Here is an 18540-nt window from a genome sequence, read left to right on the forward strand (position 1 = left end):
GTCAGCCGAGCCAAGAAATACAGGGCAAAATTTTAAAAATCGATGGAAATGTGTTATTGCCCAGAAAGAATTTTCGACACATTCTAATTAATACATAGTCAGTCCTAAAATACTCCCATACCCTGAATCAATAATATGTGGCAATTCTTTCTCTAGCAGCGGTACTCTCAAAGACCTTCATGCATAAGCATTAGTGGATGTCTGTTGGCTTTAGCGAAAGGTCATGCGTTTCTACGCAATCGAAATATAACATCAACATAATCCACACACTGAATTTGAATTTCCTATTTGATGCCCTGGCCTATGTGTATTGAGGTGAGGAGTGAAAAATGTTCATTCAAAGTTAAAAACAATAGGGCCTATATAATAAGTATGATAAACGGGCTGGGGGAGGGATAGAAGAAACTCACCTACGATGATGACAATCACCAGAAAAATTGTCGCTTTCATGACGGGACTGCTGCTTTTGAGATTCGAAGGCACACTATGTGAATTCAAACGCAGTAATATTACAACAAATAATTTTGGTTGTTGTTGATGTTTTCCGCCGCACTAAGCTATGGTAAATGTGGTAAAGAATGGAATGTGTCTTAAATTACATGGAATTCAAATTGATTTGCAAATCTAAAATCTGAATTCTATTTCTCATCTCATTTTATAAATGACAGAAACGAGGATTCTTGCTAGGAAATGTACATAACCTTGTATCGTAAAAATATCAAAAAATTGTTTTTGTTTTTGTTTTCTTTTTATACGGAAGACTTAACGAGAACAAAGAAGAAAGCAATTGAAAAAAAAATACCAACGTATATGTCAAGTCTAGCCGGACAGCAGGCTTTGCAAAATACCGCAGCTGTATTTCCCTCCAGAATAAAGAAAGCTTGCAAGCGTTTTATACAACAAAATATTTGATATTTTACGATGCCTTCATAACGTGACACACAAAGAACACACATAAATACCAAATCAAGCTTAATCCTAACATGTAGCCACATTTCTAACAGGAGGAACATATTATTCCGATTTGTCAAACTTACCCAAAGGAGCTTTTGAGTTTGGTAAAAGAGGACAAATCCACAACGCGAGGATTCGGAACTTCTGGAAACTCAAACTCACGATAAGATTTGTAAAAGAAAATGAATTTGAGCTAATTAACATGTTAAATCATCAAATCCTTAACAAGTTTTTGTTAATATATTTATCTTTTTTTTTTTTGGGGGGGGGGGGGGAGTTGTCAGGGTACTTTGATACCACCAAATTTAAGTCCAAAGCACATGGCTTTATGGTTAACTGCGGGGAAACACATGGAGAACAGGAAGAAATCATTTTAAAAGTTAGATATTTAAATTGTCATATAAATCATATTGACAATAATATCATGACATTATAGTATAGATATTTCTGATATACAGAGTAATAGACCATGGGGGATTTAGAATAACACTCTTCCCTTCTCATGACTAGTATTCTGTCAAACGGAAATGATCATCTATCATCATGTAAGCTGTGACGGAGAATTTATACCTCCAGCGAGCGAACCTACCTTCGAACTGACTGCTGTCATCTGCGATTTCTTCCCTTACTGAATACAAAACTCAAAGCGAGGCTCTAGAATGCTTTCGATGCTCCTGAAATCTTGTATCTTTGTTAGGTTTTTTTATCATTATTACTGTCAACTCATGTTTGCGTGCCGTTGCAACCACGATACGCGTTATAATCACGTTTTGTATTCATAGCCAATGTGATAGTAGCAAAAACTTATCATGAGAACTTTATGAGTGCGTGATTTTGATAGAGTGAAACATTCTCTCACTGTGACTGTCATTAAGTGTAACCTTTTTGGTAAAGTACGTAATAAGTATGTTTTTTTCTTTCTGGTGCCTATACAGCATTGAGCCAAAATGAAAGTTTAACTATTTACTCAACGTGCTCGTTGTTAAGCGTGCTATCCTGTTTTTCTCTCAAGGTGGATGTAATTTTGGCCAGCATATAATTATGGAAATTGAAATCTGTGTTAAGGTTAGAGACTGAAATCAAGAAAGAATTCAGATTAAAGGTGTTTGAGACTGTAGTATGAAAGGCAGGTGACCGCTATTATTGATTATTACAACACTCTTTACGACATACACCATCTCACACGCACATAGAGCCGTTGCTCGAAATTGATGTATTCGTCACACAAAATAATATTCTATGATTAGCTGCAACTTTTTGTTGAACACTTTCGTTCCTCCTTGAATAGCAATGGTATAATATAACTTTGTTAGAGAATAAATTTGACAAAAATTAAACAATGATAATAAAAGCTTGGATCAACAACTGGGAAATTCATACTAATTTCAGCTAGTTCCGACTCTTCTGGATGCATATGCAATGTCTATATTTTACTAACTTTGACAGCAAAAAGTAGTTCCTTTTGACATTTTCGAGGTTTTTCATTGCATGAAAGATATGATTTAACTGAGAGATCGGCGCCAAGTTATTGCATTACACTGGTTAATCATTTTGAGAGCTTACGTGGTATAAGGATGCACCCTTTCGTACCACAGACCAAGTTTCCAACTTTCGGCGGTGACGGATGTGATATCATTTTTTGGAATGATATGAGACACGGATTTTTGACCGAAAGCCCCACTAGCGTTTTAAATTTACATTGACAGGAAAATTTGTTGCAAGACACATTTACATGAATACTTCATATGCCGTAAGCTCCCTGCCAAAAGATAGGACCTTTGTGATTACTTTTCACTGTTTATGCCCATGACTTACGACAACCATACTTTGATGTTTATAGGTACATCAATTCAAAATCGAATACAATCACAATCAAAAGAGCGTGAAGTTCATAAGGTTTAAAGTTCCTTCGCTGAATGATTGGAAGTGTAATTTTGTTGAAAAAGTAGATTTGTTTTTTTTCGAGGGGAGAGGGAGACTGCCATGGTTTCATACGAATCAGAAGTAGACTAGTATGTATAGAATACTTGAATTCTGCATTTTGGTTATCATGACTGCAGTTTTGCGAAGGAGACCAACAACATAAACTGCAAATTCAGATTTTGGATCCAGTTAAAAGGGCTAGTAAATCCTGGACATTCAGGGCAGTTTGCGACATCAGTATGAGGAATAAGGGAATGCGATGATAAAACACATTACTCTGTCCGTCGTTTTGTATGACAAAGTGTTTGCCATTGGTAATTAGAAAGGGAGAGTCTATGTATTTCTTTCTTTCTTCATAATTCTTTCTACCTTTTCCTGGAGATTTTATTGTATTTTCTACAATTCCTTCATTTTTGTTTCTATTATTAATCACGTTTTTATCTTGAGATCTAAATCTGCTCTCCATTTCAAGTTTAATGCCAATTTAATTTTCGTATTTCTCGAAACATAGGGCCTACAGAAAGTACAACAAAATATGATTAAACATAATGTCCAACTTGAATTTAAAAGAAAAAATACAAACGTTGAACATAGTGGTCGATGTGTCAGTTTTAATCAAAGTAAAAGAATACAATAGAGAAATACGATGGAACCTGCATAAAAGCAAAATTGTTCAGTGTATAGGTCCCAATAGAAGCCTAGCGTGAAGAACAGGATGAGGAGCTCGGCTGTAACAACTAAAGACCAAACTATCAAAAAAGACCGTTAGTATTCGGGGTATACAAGATTTTCTTCTCAAGTACAATCAGAGGAGAATAATAACCACGTAGACACAAATCAGCAGTTGCTATAATAGCAGTATTGACAGAGGTGTGATATTGTGAGTGCGACATGAGTTTGTCATAGCAGCTTCCATACTATACTTCTACACCAGAGGATGATTCACAAACCAATTCTGTGTCGGTCACATACAGTGTGTTGTCATAACAACATTTCCATGTCACTGTTTGAATTTCTTGTGGCCTTTGTCTCCCTCTCTCTCTCTCTCTCTCTCTCTCTCTCTCTCTTCGTTGCTCTGTCCTACCTACAGCTATCGCCTTGTTGTATTCTAGTGCTTCTGGTCTCAAAGCAATGGATCAGCCGAGATTGACTAATTCGTCTAATAATAACAAGTTTTAACATTTTGATGTATGTGACAGACAGTTATGAATGATTTCATGCACTCAATCCTCTGTCGATAGCCAGAATGTCTTTTAGAGCTGTTCCTGCAGGTGTCGTGTGTGAATCCGTTTTTTAATCTTTGCGAAAATTTTAGTTTGTGGCAACACTCTTTTGAATACCATCAGGATTTATTGAATTTGATATCACATATTTCCTTTCACATTGCCGAAATGTTTTCATTGTAGAAAAACTTGAAAAAGAAATAGTCAAGATATAGAATGAGCTTTACTGATAGAGCACCGTCCAGCACATTTCCTATGATTCTCTCATTCTGTTCCATCTACATGAACAAAATTTTCCATCGGAAGTATCCTTTCCCACAGGAGGCCAAGTTTCCAGTTAAGAAAAGTGATTTTATGTGACATAATGCCTGCCATAGAATAGGTCATTTTTTTCCCTTTTGTCTCGTTTTCGACTTCAGCTTTCTTTCTTCACTAGTCACAAAACTCGAAGCGAGGCGAAAATGCAGCCGGCGTCACTAGCGAAAATCTAAAGCTAAAACATTTTCTTTGTTTCACTTTGATTTGTTTTGCTTTTATCATGTTTATTTGGGTGTCGTTATGTCAACCATGTTTTGGTGTTGAATTTTACATTCACATCCGAGCTGCTAGGTACCAGACGCACCTCATTAGAACTTCATGAGCGCGTGAAGTTGCCAAGAAGTTTATCTGTGTGATGACATCAGTACGTGTATCTTTGTTATTGGTAAAGTACATCAAAGTGTTAGTATTTTTTTTCCTCAAAAAAAAATCTCTCAAAGTGGAACTCCACATTTTGCTCCATGTGACTGTTGTTTTGCGGACAAGACCAACACCATAATTTCAATTGAAATTTCGATTTGCACCATGTCTCCTTGTCCACGACTGCCACGTTTGCCAGACGCCTTTTCACGGCGTCTGCCTGCCTAGATGCTGCGTTTGCACCATGTTCCTGGCAGCCACGGCTGTCCGGTTTCAAGCCACCGCGGACAAAATGGGACGGACCTCATTGCCGTGGATACCGTATCAATTTTTAAACTGCCCCTCCCCCCCCCCAAAAAAAAAAAAAAAATAGTCACGGCGATCTCGGTGCTAATGCTTCGTTTACTCCATTTTAAAAGGACTGATGGGACACTCACTCACAAATCGCTCCCGTCGATGGCTATTAACTGGACAATGCAGCTGAAACGAATACGATAACTATTATGATGGGCCTAACATATATATTTAAGTGCTCAATAATTGCCCTTCTCTAAATCAGCATCTCTCACACTTCGTATGTAAGTATTCCTGGATCAATGGTAACACGTGCAATTAGAATAAAAACAAATGGTAAAACCGAAGTCTCAAACACACAACTGTCATTAAGATGTTTCCTAAACAAAGAAAGAGAAACTCTATGTCTGAGCGGTTACCGGTATACGTTATAGTTTATTGATAAATTGATAAATGATTAGGTTCATTTATTGTTTTTAAAAGAGAAAAAATGAAGTGCGAAATGTGTTTGTTCATTGGACCTAAGTTAATTGTGTTTGTAACAGCTGGACCCGGTCTCCCCCATTTGATAAAAATGAGGGTTTGTTTCATTATTGGGGTCTTTTTTTCCAGCTGATGGTGACTTGGTTTCATGATACATCAAGCTTTCGATCGTTCGACTTCGTCCTTGTTGAAATCTTCTTGCTAAGAATATCACGCCTATCACGCCTGTAACAACGACAACGACACACACACACCACACACGAGCACCAGGCGTTTTCCCTTTGTTTTGTATGATAGCGCATTTAGTATACACAACTGCCGTATAAACTTATGTAGGCAGGTATAGAACGTGACCAGCTGATTACGATGGAACCAGTTCAGCAGTTAGACCTAAATGTACATTATGAAAAGCATGCCGTTACAAAAGACAGCATCGCATCATTTAAACGTCAATTTTTGACTCATTGGCAAGACCATGAAGGCGACATATATGGTATAATGGACTTGAACTTATCCTGAGAAACGTTTATCTTGCCAAATTCTTTACAAGCACAAAATTATGCATATTTTGGCACACATTTTCGAAGCTATGAAATAAAGCATATTGCCTGTGTGAGAATGTGTCTATGCTAAACCTCATTACTGTGTGTTCAGCAGGAGGACGTTGGCATGATCAAACCATTAAACTACGTGTTTTAAGGTCAGTCTTTGAACTTTTGAACGTAATTTGCAAAACCAAGATGGCACTGGTGGCGTCCCAGCTTTATAGATGACGAGCATTTTCAAAATGTTTGGCTTATTTTATCTTTTTTTTTTACTTAAACAGAAATAAAATGGTAACTCACGATTTTGAGTGTTAAATCTAACATTTAGAAAAGTTTAGAGGAGTAAGTCCTTTAAAGATATTGGATATACCATTTTCTTTTTTAGAGTGCACGAACACGTTTATTCGAATAGTATATCAGTGTGACGCATGCAATAATTGCATTTCTACACGATATCCGAGGATCCATACGACTGACATAATTATTATACCTTGTATACACACAGTTTGTTCGTTTGTGCTTGTGTGTTTGTGCATCTGTTGGGTGCCTAGGGCCTAGACAAATAACAACCTCTTTTTCTGTTCTTATACTTGGACACCACAATTATTGTCACGTTTGATAGAATACTCATTCACCAATCACACGCACCAATCGATGTCTATTAAACTTGACAATGCAGCAGACAAGAAAGTGATAAAACTACGGTCTCATTTTAATACATATTGCAGTTTACTGAATCAAAATCCCTACATGCTGCGTATAATCATGCTGTCTTTGATTACCCCTGGATCTACAATAACACATGCAGGGATGCAATAGTCCTTCAACGGAAATCTCGTACACACAATATCATTAAAATGTTTCCCTAAAAAAAAAAGTGGAAGCAATCTGTCTGAGATGTCTATGCTCGTTACATATTTGCTAATCTAGACTGATACATGATTAGACTGAAATCTGAAACAATAACTATAGATATCATTAAAAAGTACCAACATTGATATACTATCAGATTTTCTACACTTTGCTCTACAGCTGCTCCGGGATCCATCTACTTTTGTTATGGCAGTTGAATGATCGTGGATTATTACCTCTTCCCTCCTCTATACTGTGGATTTCCTCCTCATGTTCAAGAAGCGCCTTTTCCCCTTGTTGAAGTAGACAATGAAAAGTTTGTTCATACAATTATTAATGTATCATATTTTTATTTTGTTGTTGTCAATATTACTGTGTCAGAACATTGCAAACTCTGAAAGTCGACAACATTCGTATATTATGTACCGTTTGATTTTGAATAGACTAATGTCTAGTAACCTCACTCTTTATGAAAGTCATTTTAGATCATGGTATATCAGGACTCAAACACAATATGCATTTTAAAATCTCATTGCAGCACCACGAAATTATCTATCTCCACTCACTTCACTTATTTCAGCACATAACATTCATTTTTAATATAGCAACGATACGATGAAAGACTGTTAAATAGTTAATGATAAAGAATACAGTTATAATGGGTTAACAGGGTTTTATTTCCAGAAAGGATATCTTTTGGTAGCCCGAGCGGGCAACAAAATTCAGAATCGATTATGTTTCCATTTCTTTCGGACCACAACATTTCTATTTTCGAGCAACTAAAGCTTATTCAGATTCTAGTGGCTCGAAATTAAATGTGCCACACCAGAGAATGAAGTCAATATCGAGCCTCATAATATAAATCGTTTGTACGGATTGCATTAAGAAAAAGTTTTGAGGGAATGCCATGTAGTCCATTGTAAAAAGAGTAAAAGCAACTTCAGAATAAAAATCCCGGCACTTAAGTAAATGTCACGAGCATTTCCACTACAAGCATTAATGTATCTCTTTTGAGCTATATCCTTTTCAGTCGTATTATTTTTACGCGTGCAGTAACTATTGCTATACAGTATAATGCCCACCATTAAGGGAGTGTTTGCTCATATCAAAATCCCTTACGTGGGCTCTCAAATCGGGGCTGCCGAAAATGTAATACAACTCTGATATAAAATAGTTTTGTCTGAGTTTTGTTTCCTTTTGGATCACACACACAAAATCATTCCGAAATGAGCATCTACATCATAGCTTCAAAATGAGTTGTCAAGGTGTTTGCATTTTGGGCACTCTTGCCCTATCGATTATAGGCTCCGCAAATCGACCATCGTTATTATGTCTTCATTAAGAATGAACATGAAGTGGGCCAATTTTTTTTGGTCCTTGCGTGAAAAAAACTAAACAAAACTGATTATCCTTTCATGTCTTGTGGTGCAGAGAAGTCAGTGGATGCAGAGATTCTTGATGTACGCACACTGCAAGAGCACGAAAATGGTCATCCAATCAAGGGCTAACTAAATCATTCGCAAATTTGAGATCCTCCGCACACAGTCTGTATGCATGTGTCTTAGAATAATAATTATACGGCGTGTGTGTGGGTGTGTGAGTGAATGAGTGTTTGCGCTGGAGATTTTAACCCCATATACTGTACCTTGTGCTTTGAAAGCTAAGCCTACTTTCTATCACAAAGATTGCGTTTCATCAGGTAATATGGCACATGAAATAACATCATCATAAAATTCATATGTGATGATAAAAATCCTTTGATATCTTTGGTAGAAACGTAAAAAAAAAATGGTCAATTCACGACGTCAAAAGCGACGTAAATCTCTTGGAATCGTATCCATCAAGGAAATCTTCCGTAAGATAACTGAAGTTTCTCAAACTCGAAGTAGCTACGCGTCATCAGAGTCATTTGCCGTGTCTTTGGGAACGCTGTACGGTGTCACCGATTCGTACGTTGGCGGCGCTTCAACCGGTTCCGGTGAAGGCGGCACGTAGGCTGGTGGAGGACATGATGCTTCCGCCGGTGACACCTCAAAGTGAGTTGAATTCGTTGTGGGTACGTAGGCAGCACTAACGATGCCGTTCGCAGCAGAGGACGTTGGTTGCGACTTTCCCCCTCGCCAACAACAGCAGGCGACGAAGAAGAGTATCACGAATATCACAACTGCGACGATGATTATCTGCCACGCCTCGAGACCACTCGCGTTTTGGTCGGGATAATATGGACCTGAATAAGGGTAATCAAGAGAAAAGACGAGCAAAGTAAGTTCATAATTGAGTGGTAACACGACGGCACATTCGATAGGCTTTGGACTTTAAAGAACATGTGATTCTTGGTTCGAACATTGCATGGCGCTCATACCCCGTGGAAAACATCTTGCACTCATCATGTTTCATTGGACAAAGGTGAACGTAAGAGTACCCGATATGTCCCATGTCTTTGAGATACGAATCAAAAGGCATTTTAGGCTTTAAAGCGGATATCTTTTTGTTCTCTTCTTGCCTGCGCTAATCTTGAAAATGTATCACAATATTTTCCAGTGGACAAAGGCGCTCGTATGGGATTAGGCCTGCAATTTACTTGGGGTAACCCCAATGCAACCACCCTCCGGAAACACACACATACACACACAAAAAAAAAACCCAGACATATATATATATATATATATATATATATATATATGTAATAGATAAGTAACAAAGCTGCAACAAAGTTCATGCTGTATTCACCAACAATTTATTTCTTCACACAAATTTTCGAGCGTCTCGCCGCCCTTTCTCAAGTGTTGATACTGAGAGAATAACAAAATTAAGCCATAACAATATATTGCAACCGTGTTACCTTGGTAACACGGTTGCAATATATTGTTATGGCTTAATTATGGTAATTTATTATGGTATGTTATGGCAAAATTAAGCCATAACAATATATTGCAACCGTGTTACCTTGGTAACACGGTTGCAATGTATTGTTATGGCTTAATTTTGTTATTGTTCTCTCAGTATCAACACTTGAGAAAGGGCGGCGAGACGCTCGAAAATTTGTGTGAAGAAATAAACCGTTGGTGAATACAGCATGAACTTTGTTGCAGCTTTGTTACTTATCTTTTTATCTTGCCAACACGTGGACTACCTTATCAACATATATTTATAATATATATATATATACTGCAGAGCTACCCTCTGTAAATTGGATCAAAGAAATAATAATGTGTGATTAGATTCACACTAAGGACTGTCAACATTTTACAGCTGTGCTCAATCATCATCTGTTGATTCTTACATTTGCATGTTAATGTTAAAGTGCTTATAGAAGAAGAAATATTTTATTGCAATTAGAGCAAAATTCAAATCACATATATTATAGACTCATAACTCAACGTATGTATTTAAACTGTGGGTGTAACTGCAAGTGTGGTGTTGTCTTCCTCCAAATAATTCGAGGATATCTTTTTTTTTTTTCTTGAATGTGCAAGTACTGATGACCAATGGTTGATATCTTCGAGGGTCACCCCTCCCATTCCTTCCTAAACATACATTGCCACAAACACATCGAGAACAACATTTAGTTTGAAGCTTTCGGTTTTGGCAAAGTTATACTGGGCAAGCAAACAATTTGTTTCGCAAAATCTTCCCTTTGCTATCTAATAGCTCACCTGAGGTTGGATTAGTTTCAGGATTATAGGGCACGCACGTCACGAAGGCTAAGGAGTTGATCCCAGAGCAGCCACTGGAGTAGCCCCATGGCTCATGGTAGCATTCGAAAATCTTGTCAACGTCAGATGGGCAATAGGCAAACTCGAACCAAATGTCAGGGTACTCCCACGCAGTTCCGTCGTACTCGTGACTGTAGAGGTACCTCGCGTCATCCGTGTTGGAGTGACCAAGCTCCCTACACAGAACCTATGATAACAATACACGATCAACGCATTCACCTTAGAGGCAATAAACATGTTTGGCATGATATTCCACAGATGGTGAGAAAACGGATATCGTCATATAATTATCAACATATGAATTATCTAAACGCGGGGAGGAATAAAATTGTTCGTCTGAGAAGTATCATTTGTATCTAGTATATAAAAGATAAAAACAATATGGCAGTCTATATACTCACATCAGTTCCAGTGAAAGTGGAATCACATACAGCACCCCAATGGCCATCATTAAATATTTGAACCATTCCGAAGTTATTGTTGATGTTCCCGTCGGCGTCAATCAATCTCACAGGATGATTCGCAACAGACTCTAAAACAGAGAGCAATGAAGCAGGATGGGGTAAAAGATATTTCGCCCATTAAATCTATATGCATTCTTCATATTCTATCATCTTAATTTCAATACTGATATGTCGATATATCTTATCGTTTTATGCTTTTGTATAAATTTCTAAAGTGTTTTTATGACACACGGACTATAACACAAATCAATGTCATTAGCTGTTATTAGAAACCGCCAGTAAATAAATTGAATGAATTGATTAATGGATGAATTGGCAACTGTAACTGTAAGATAACGTCACTGACAAAGTGATGGTAAAGACAATTAAATGTGAAGTGTTGCATGGAAATATTTAAAATATTTTTTCTTAAAGATTCTTAAAGTCTTCAGTGTCCCCGCGTGTACTATGTGTGTGCGCGGGAGTGTGATTTGTGTGTGGTACGGATGGAGAACATAACATTGGTCCGCCAGCACACACTTTATTATACAAACGCATACGCATGAACCTAGACACCCAAGTGTTTCCTACTCACCGTATGGATAGCACACCACTTTGAAAGCGTCATCCGGATTAGTATACGCATCGCCGTCACTCACCAGATTCAATATATAGCATTCCTGGATGTGTTTCTCCGTGCCGTAACAGCCAATGTTTTTGATAAGGACATTGCTCACGCCTCGCTGAAAATCGTTTCCGAAAGAATATCGAACAGTGGATCCGGCGTAACCCAGCTGACGGCAACAAACTTGTCGGTCGCCAACAGTCAAAAGCGAATCGGTCAGCAAACCCCATTCTCCGTCCAGAAAGACATCCACTCGACCCTGCTCTGGAAACTCGCTGCCGTCCAGTCGAATATCGAAATCTAGCCACCATTCATCGTAAAAAGGGGGAAAAGATGGTCATTAAAGGACCTTAAGGAGTTTCCCTTGAGATTATCTTCTCTCAATACGTTTTTCTTTCTTAGTTTGAAGCTCGTTTGTTCGGACGCTAATACAGATGCATTAACTTTCGTTCTAAGTGAATGTAGAATTTTCAGAATTTTTTTTTTTTTTTTTGGTCTTTCGAGCTCCTCTCGGGGCATCCGAGAGTACAAACAAACAAACAAATGATATAAATTATAATGTGAGAGACGAGTGAATAAAATTCTTGCAGATTATACATATGACACAAACGATATAAAGAATTGTGGTGTGTGGTATAATTCAACATGAGTCAGATGCATGTAAAGAGAAAGTACATGACAATCTACATGTAAATAACAGTCTTTCACAAACTAAACAAAGTAGGCTGTTTCACTATCCAACCGTAAGGTGTACGTGTAGGTCCAACTCTTTTTTGTACCATCTACGGTGCTGGAACGAATTTCTCTCTCAGAATTTTGAGAAAATTGCGAGTTAATCAGGCTAGTGCTTCATTCATCAAAGAGTTCATCATGTGCAAAGCACATGGGCACCTAAGTTTACATAACTCTTTAGTCTCTCCCTTTGAAAACAAGGGAAAACAAAAAATATAATGAAATTCATCATCACCTATGTGAAATGACAGGCAGAGTGTGCCCTGCATATCACAGTGTGGATAAACTCCTTTGCAGTCAATACGTATACTTTTCCTATAAGAGTATGATGATTGAATATAAGAAGAGTGAAATTACGCCTGCCATGATGTAGTGCCTACCACAGAGCACCTGTGCTCAAATCGGAAGAATACTATGGTAGAATTCTACTAAGAGAATGCATAATGTAAGAATGTAACTGGATCTTACCTTTGGGAGGTCCACATATGACTTGAGCAATGTAATCAGAATCACACTCCTCGGGATTCAGAGTCCTGTAGGCGCATTCACTTAACTGGGATTCCGTCCCCTCACATCGGTAATCCCTGTAAAAGATCGCCCCCCTCACAGTCCCGAGCGAGACTGGTTTCGAGCTGGCAGCTTCCGTGTATCCCAGCTGGCGACAGACAACGGTTGCTTCCCTGCTCCCCCAGTCCTCATCACAGATCAAACCGCTAGTAGAGCCTTCTCGATATCTCACAACCCCTTCGAAGGAGCTCGATCCACTGAGTAAGTCGATGACAACAGTTGGCACTGGGAATAAAAAACAAACAAACAAACAAACAAACCAAACTGAACGCAAAACTGTCAGAGGATACCTATAAATAGACTCCAACGCTCTAGAGACTTTATCTCGCAGCGATGATCATCATGTACATATATCATCTTGAAACAGGCTGAACTTTTAGAACATTATTCTATTCGATCTAATTTCCCTAAGTCTTCGCATGTTAATTGTGTGCTATAAATAAACACAATGTGGTTTAACTTCATATCCATGACCGGTAAACAAAATGAACTTGTATTTTAATATTTTGTCTTACTTATTGCAATATCTTTATTCAGGACAGCTCGATCAGCATGCTGATTTGCATCACGGTCCTGATATACACTTTACATGCTGTTGAAGTTCTGACAATAAAAATCATATATGGGTGTTGAATATGTTTGTTAAGTCAAATCAAATCTCATTCTGTTTACAGTCGCAATATACATGTACTGAGAGATTAGTACACACAAATGATACCTATTAAAGGAGGTATACATGAATGTATCTATAGGGAAACCTGTCATCCTACCGTTACATACGACACCTGCCACCTGAGCTGACTCGGAATCGCAGTTCTCATTGTTGGCCCATCCAGTTGACGGACAGTCAAGAAGACTAGCCTCACTTCCGTTACATCGCAAACCATCTAGTAACACGGGTGTATCGACACTCGGCACAGTCTTTATCGAGCGAGCTCCCAGTGGATGTCCCAACTGTCTACAGAATACGTGCGCGTCTTCGATGCTCCACTCGTGTGTGCAGATCGTCCCCCACGTGCCTCCGTAGAACACCTCCACTCGACCCTCATCCGGGTACTCTCCGTTCTCCATACGAACAGCTAAGAACCGGTAAATTGGATTGCAAAATCAACAAAGAAACTATAGATAACGAACGAAACTAACAAGGCTTCAAACATGATGATGACAAAATAACAAAGATAAGAGTCCAGCATGGAACGTAATTTGTACTTTTCATTCTGTGATAGTGAGACTTCGATCGATACGTAAAACTAGATTACTCCGTGTTCAATTCAATCTCCAAACAATATACCTGAATATGACATCCATCAAAATAATATCATATTTCATGCAACATGATATAACATAAAACACCCTATGTTTCACTAAAGACTAAAATGAAAATTGTCGGGCTGCTGAAAAGTGAACTTACATATATAATGCAGTCCCCTCGCTTACGGTACATCACTACAGCTTTATCAAATACAAAAATTACAACATAAGTAAACATATAAATAAACCAGTGCCAAAAAACACTTGTCATTATATCGTGGTAAACGTGAGGCGCACACACGCACATCTACACTGTCCAGAAAAAAAAGAGAGAGAGACAGAAAACAATAGTGCGTTTACCAAGTAAAGAACGATGAAGAACAGAAGAATGGGGGAAAGGTAGCGACCGATGAGATAAAGAGAGAGAGAGAGAGAGAGAGAGGAGCGGGGCTGAAAGAGTGTAAGTTATAAGTTTAGTATAACTTCGATGCACGTAGAAAAAGAACAATTCCCAGTTTACTAATCATGGGATATATAGGAATAAATTTAAAAATTCATTAAACTTCTACAAAATGGTTGGTTTAAAACTGGGAGAGCCTTTTGTGTTTTTATTGAGGGACTTCCACAATTAAGAGTCACCAAAAATAAACGTTGATCTGGTGAAGACAGTTCAAGTAAGGAGCAAATGGTGCTCATCTGTATAACGATTATGGTATTTATGAATACTTTTGCTTTACTAAGCATATTGTTTTTCGAAACCTTAAGGACCCAAAAATATTTTGTAAGGTATACACAAATTGACCCAATTTCAATGATAGAGATATACGAGCTATCTACTTTTCAATATACTATTTTCCACAAATAAGTCATCATTGCAGTATGACAATATTTATAAATATCAATACTTATTCAAAGTGCATTTTTGGTGAGAGAAACATTCTATCCAAATGAATTTAATGTGTAGTATCCTATGCTATCATTTGATAAGTTGAATTAGGTGAAATTAATGTTGATTATAACATAGTAACGTTTTAAAGGGATGGTACAGTATTGGTGGAGATGAAAATTGGGCTTTTAACTTTTTGGGAGATACCAAGAAAACACTTATGATATAGTACAGAGCATATAATTTTAAGAGGAATTCAAAGTTTATTTGATAAAAATCGGGTTGGTAATGACTGAAACATCCAAAAACAAAGTAAAACAAAGCGATTGTAATAAAGTGTGGGTCCCACACTTCATTAGAATCGCTCTTTTTTGGATACCTCAGCCATTTGCAAACCAATTTTCATCAAATAAAAGTTGAATTCCTCATAGAATTACATGCTCTTTCATATTTCATAAGAGGTTTCTCATTATTTCACCAAAAAAATGTTAGAAACCTAAAATTAGGTCTCAACCAAAACTGCACGATCCCTTTAACAGGGAAGTGGTACTTTTCTTTATTGATTACACCAAAATTTCTAGAATTTATACGCAATGTGCAGTCAACAGAACATGTTTCCAACAAAATAATATCTATACTCTTAAACAGAGAAATTTAACAGAATAAACCTGTTTGATAATTTCATTCTTAAGAAGTTCATCGTGCGTCAATTTATCAACTTATTACTGAACAACGTCAGATGTATTTTCTGTAGTAGATTGAGCGTAATTTATTTGCTCTTAACCACTGAATTATTGTCATGAGTTCTACATTTATGGGATTGATGCATTTGCAAATATTGTAAAGGGGATAATATTTGAAGAATTCAGAAAAAAAAATGGATATAGATAATAAACAGTAACGGTTCAACAACACTTCTCTTTCGAACCCCACAATAAATTTGTCTGAAAGAAGATTTTTCATTGTTAAAAGGGCATTGTACCGGTTTTTTATCTTTTTATATGTTGTTCTTTTAATTCTAAAAGACCCAGCGGTGAAAATAGAATCAAAATTTCATTACGATTTAGCCCGTAATTTCATATTAAAAATTGAATTTTTTTGGCGAGAATTATGCTAATGAGCTGACGAGCCCGGATGTCGTGATGTCACAGGTGCCAAACCTCATGTGTGCTCGCTTGAGAAAATACGGGTGCGTTTTGGGTTTTCCTTCAAGCTGACATCATACATGTCAAAGCAGACAGATATATCGATCGATGAAATCGGCGGCTTGATATGTCTACTACACCATGGACCTACATGCTCTGCTGGCGGCGCGGGTGGCCGCGCCGCATCTGCCAAACCGCAGCCATTTGTGTGGTGCGATCGATAATCGCGCTTGTGATGTAGATTTGTAACGCATGCAACGTTACATAGCGATATCACCGCACACACGGTACCTAACTCGTCCATGGTCGTCGGCAATCTACAATCATGCCGTTGTGCCAGGCAGTATTTTGCCGAAATAGACGTAAAGGATCCTCACCTAAGTCTTTTTTTGCCATACCGGATCCACTGAAAGAGAGGGAAAGGTGCTCAATATGGCTACGAAACATCGGTAATCCAAAATTTAACATCAAGTCGTATCAGTATTCAAAATATCGCGTAGTGTGTGAGGACCACTTTGAGCCCACCGCATTTGAAGAAAATCGCACAGCCACTTACCTCGGCTACAAACCCCCCAAGAAAACCCTCAAATCTGATGCAGTCCCTACCATATTCGAGCACAAACAATATGGAGGCTCGGCACCCCGACCCTCGACTTCCAGAAGGGAGATCAAGAAGGAGCGTAATGAGGTAGGCCTAGGCCTATGTCTAACTGTTATTAAGGACCAGGAAAAATCCTTTCTTGCAATTGTATGAAAGAAACTTATGGCAAACCACTAAAGCCAGAGGCCCTAGTCTAGGCTAGGGCTAGCACGTTGGGGCTGGTTGCAAGGGCTATGCCTATCGTTGCACCGTATCATTTTAGTATCAAATAGAACTAGTCTATAGCCTGAATTTTTAGTTTCACGTCAGAAGGTAAGACCTAGCAGTTAGCAGAGACTCCAACCCAAAGCACCTTCTGATCTGGAGATTCTCCCGCCTGAAACCCCCAGCAAACGGGAGACTCCAAGTCGATGTGTGCGAATCGCCAAGTTCCTAGGGTTCTAAATGCTCTCTGGTGCTATCTAGCTAAGGCTTGTTTTTTCAACATACAATAGCAATAAGTAAGAAATCCTTTCCAACGGGAGACACAGAGCCAGGGCGGGAGAAATTAAATCTCAAGCGGGAGAACGGGAGAATTTTGCAAAAATGGGTTTTCGGCGGGAGATCTCCCGTCGAAAACGGGAGAGTTGGAGTCTCTGAGTTAGCCTGTTAAATTTCTAACTGTTACTGGTACAATGATTCTTAACGTTAGATCTAACAAATCAATTGTTACTAGAACTAGACTCTAGGCCTAACTGCTAGCTAACCGTTAGAACTAAGATTTAATAGAATCTACATCTAACAGTTACCTAACAGATCTAGGCCTAGTAGGTCTAGACCTTTCTATAGAACTAGTAGTAACGTTGTGGTGTTGCCGAGACGGCGTAAGGAAAGCACGTCTGTTCTAACAATTACCCCGGTAACGTCAGGCTACAACTTGTGAAGTTGTTTTTGTTAACGGTTACAAAACTCAAAGACTCTAGAAATATAACGCTATTTACCGGTAGATCTAAACGTTAACTTGTTAATGTTACGGCCCTAACTCAGTGTTAGATTCTAACTGAGAGTCTGAGTGTTGAATGTTAGATTCTAACATGGATGTAAATTTAACAAACAGCTAGACGGTCTAGACTACTATTATTACCGTTAGACAGTCTAATCTAACGCTAACACTCATACAGTTAGCTGTGAGAATTTTACAACAACGATAAGTCGACTAACGTTCGAAAGCGTCTGATCTAAAAACAGTACACGTAATAGTACCGGTTAACGTTAGCCATTTAGTTACGGTATTAGTTAGAATCTAGGCCCTATATAACGTAACAGATCTAACGTTATACTGTGCTAGATTCTCATCGTAGGTAGGCCTAGATCTAAGTAACGCTCAGTTTAATTCAGGTACAAAATAGGGCCTAGGCCCTAATTAACGTTAGTATTGACATAGGCTCTGTCTAGCTCTAACAAACCTAGATGTTTAACGTTAACTCTAACCTGCAGCTCTAACCTAACCGTTACTGTACAATACACTGTAACAATAGGCCTACCATGATAGTGTTAAAATAGACCTAATGTTAACTGTTAGACCCAACTTCTAACGTGTTAATGTTACCGTTTAGGCATAGATAACGGGTTTGGGTTAGGCC

The 18540-nt window shown here is 38.1% G+C and overlaps 1 protein-coding gene across 1 annotated transcript in view; it reads right to left on the reverse strand.

Moving 5' to 3' along the window:
* Positions 1–7081: 7081 nt before the first annotated feature.
* LOC139735675 (scavenger receptor cysteine-rich domain-containing group B protein-like) overlaps positions 7082–18540 on the reverse strand; it is a 41205-nt gene continuing 29746 nt past the window's right edge. Inside the window, exons 4-9 of the mRNA XM_071646423.1 lie at positions 13806–14114; positions 12937–13260; positions 11707–12036; positions 11070–11200; positions 10609–10855; positions 7082–9179 (exon numbers count right to left, since the gene is read on the reverse strand). Of these exons, the coding sequence (XP_071502524.1) occupies positions 8842–9179; positions 10609–10855; positions 11070–11200; positions 11707–12036; positions 12937–13260; positions 13806–14114 (1679 nt within the window). The 3' untranslated portion in view covers positions 7082–8841. The remainder of the gene's footprint in view (positions 9180–10608; positions 10856–11069; positions 11201–11706; positions 12037–12936; positions 13261–13805; positions 14115–18540) is intronic.

Source organism: Diadema antillarum, unplaced genomic scaffold (genome assembly GCF_040938485.1).
Source record: "Diadema antillarum isolate AM-2024a unplaced genomic scaffold, OU_Dant_1.0 seq00000590_RagTag, whole genome shotgun sequence".
Taxonomy (NCBI): domain Eukaryota; kingdom Metazoa; phylum Echinodermata; class Echinoidea; order Diadematoida; family Diadematidae; genus Diadema; species Diadema antillarum.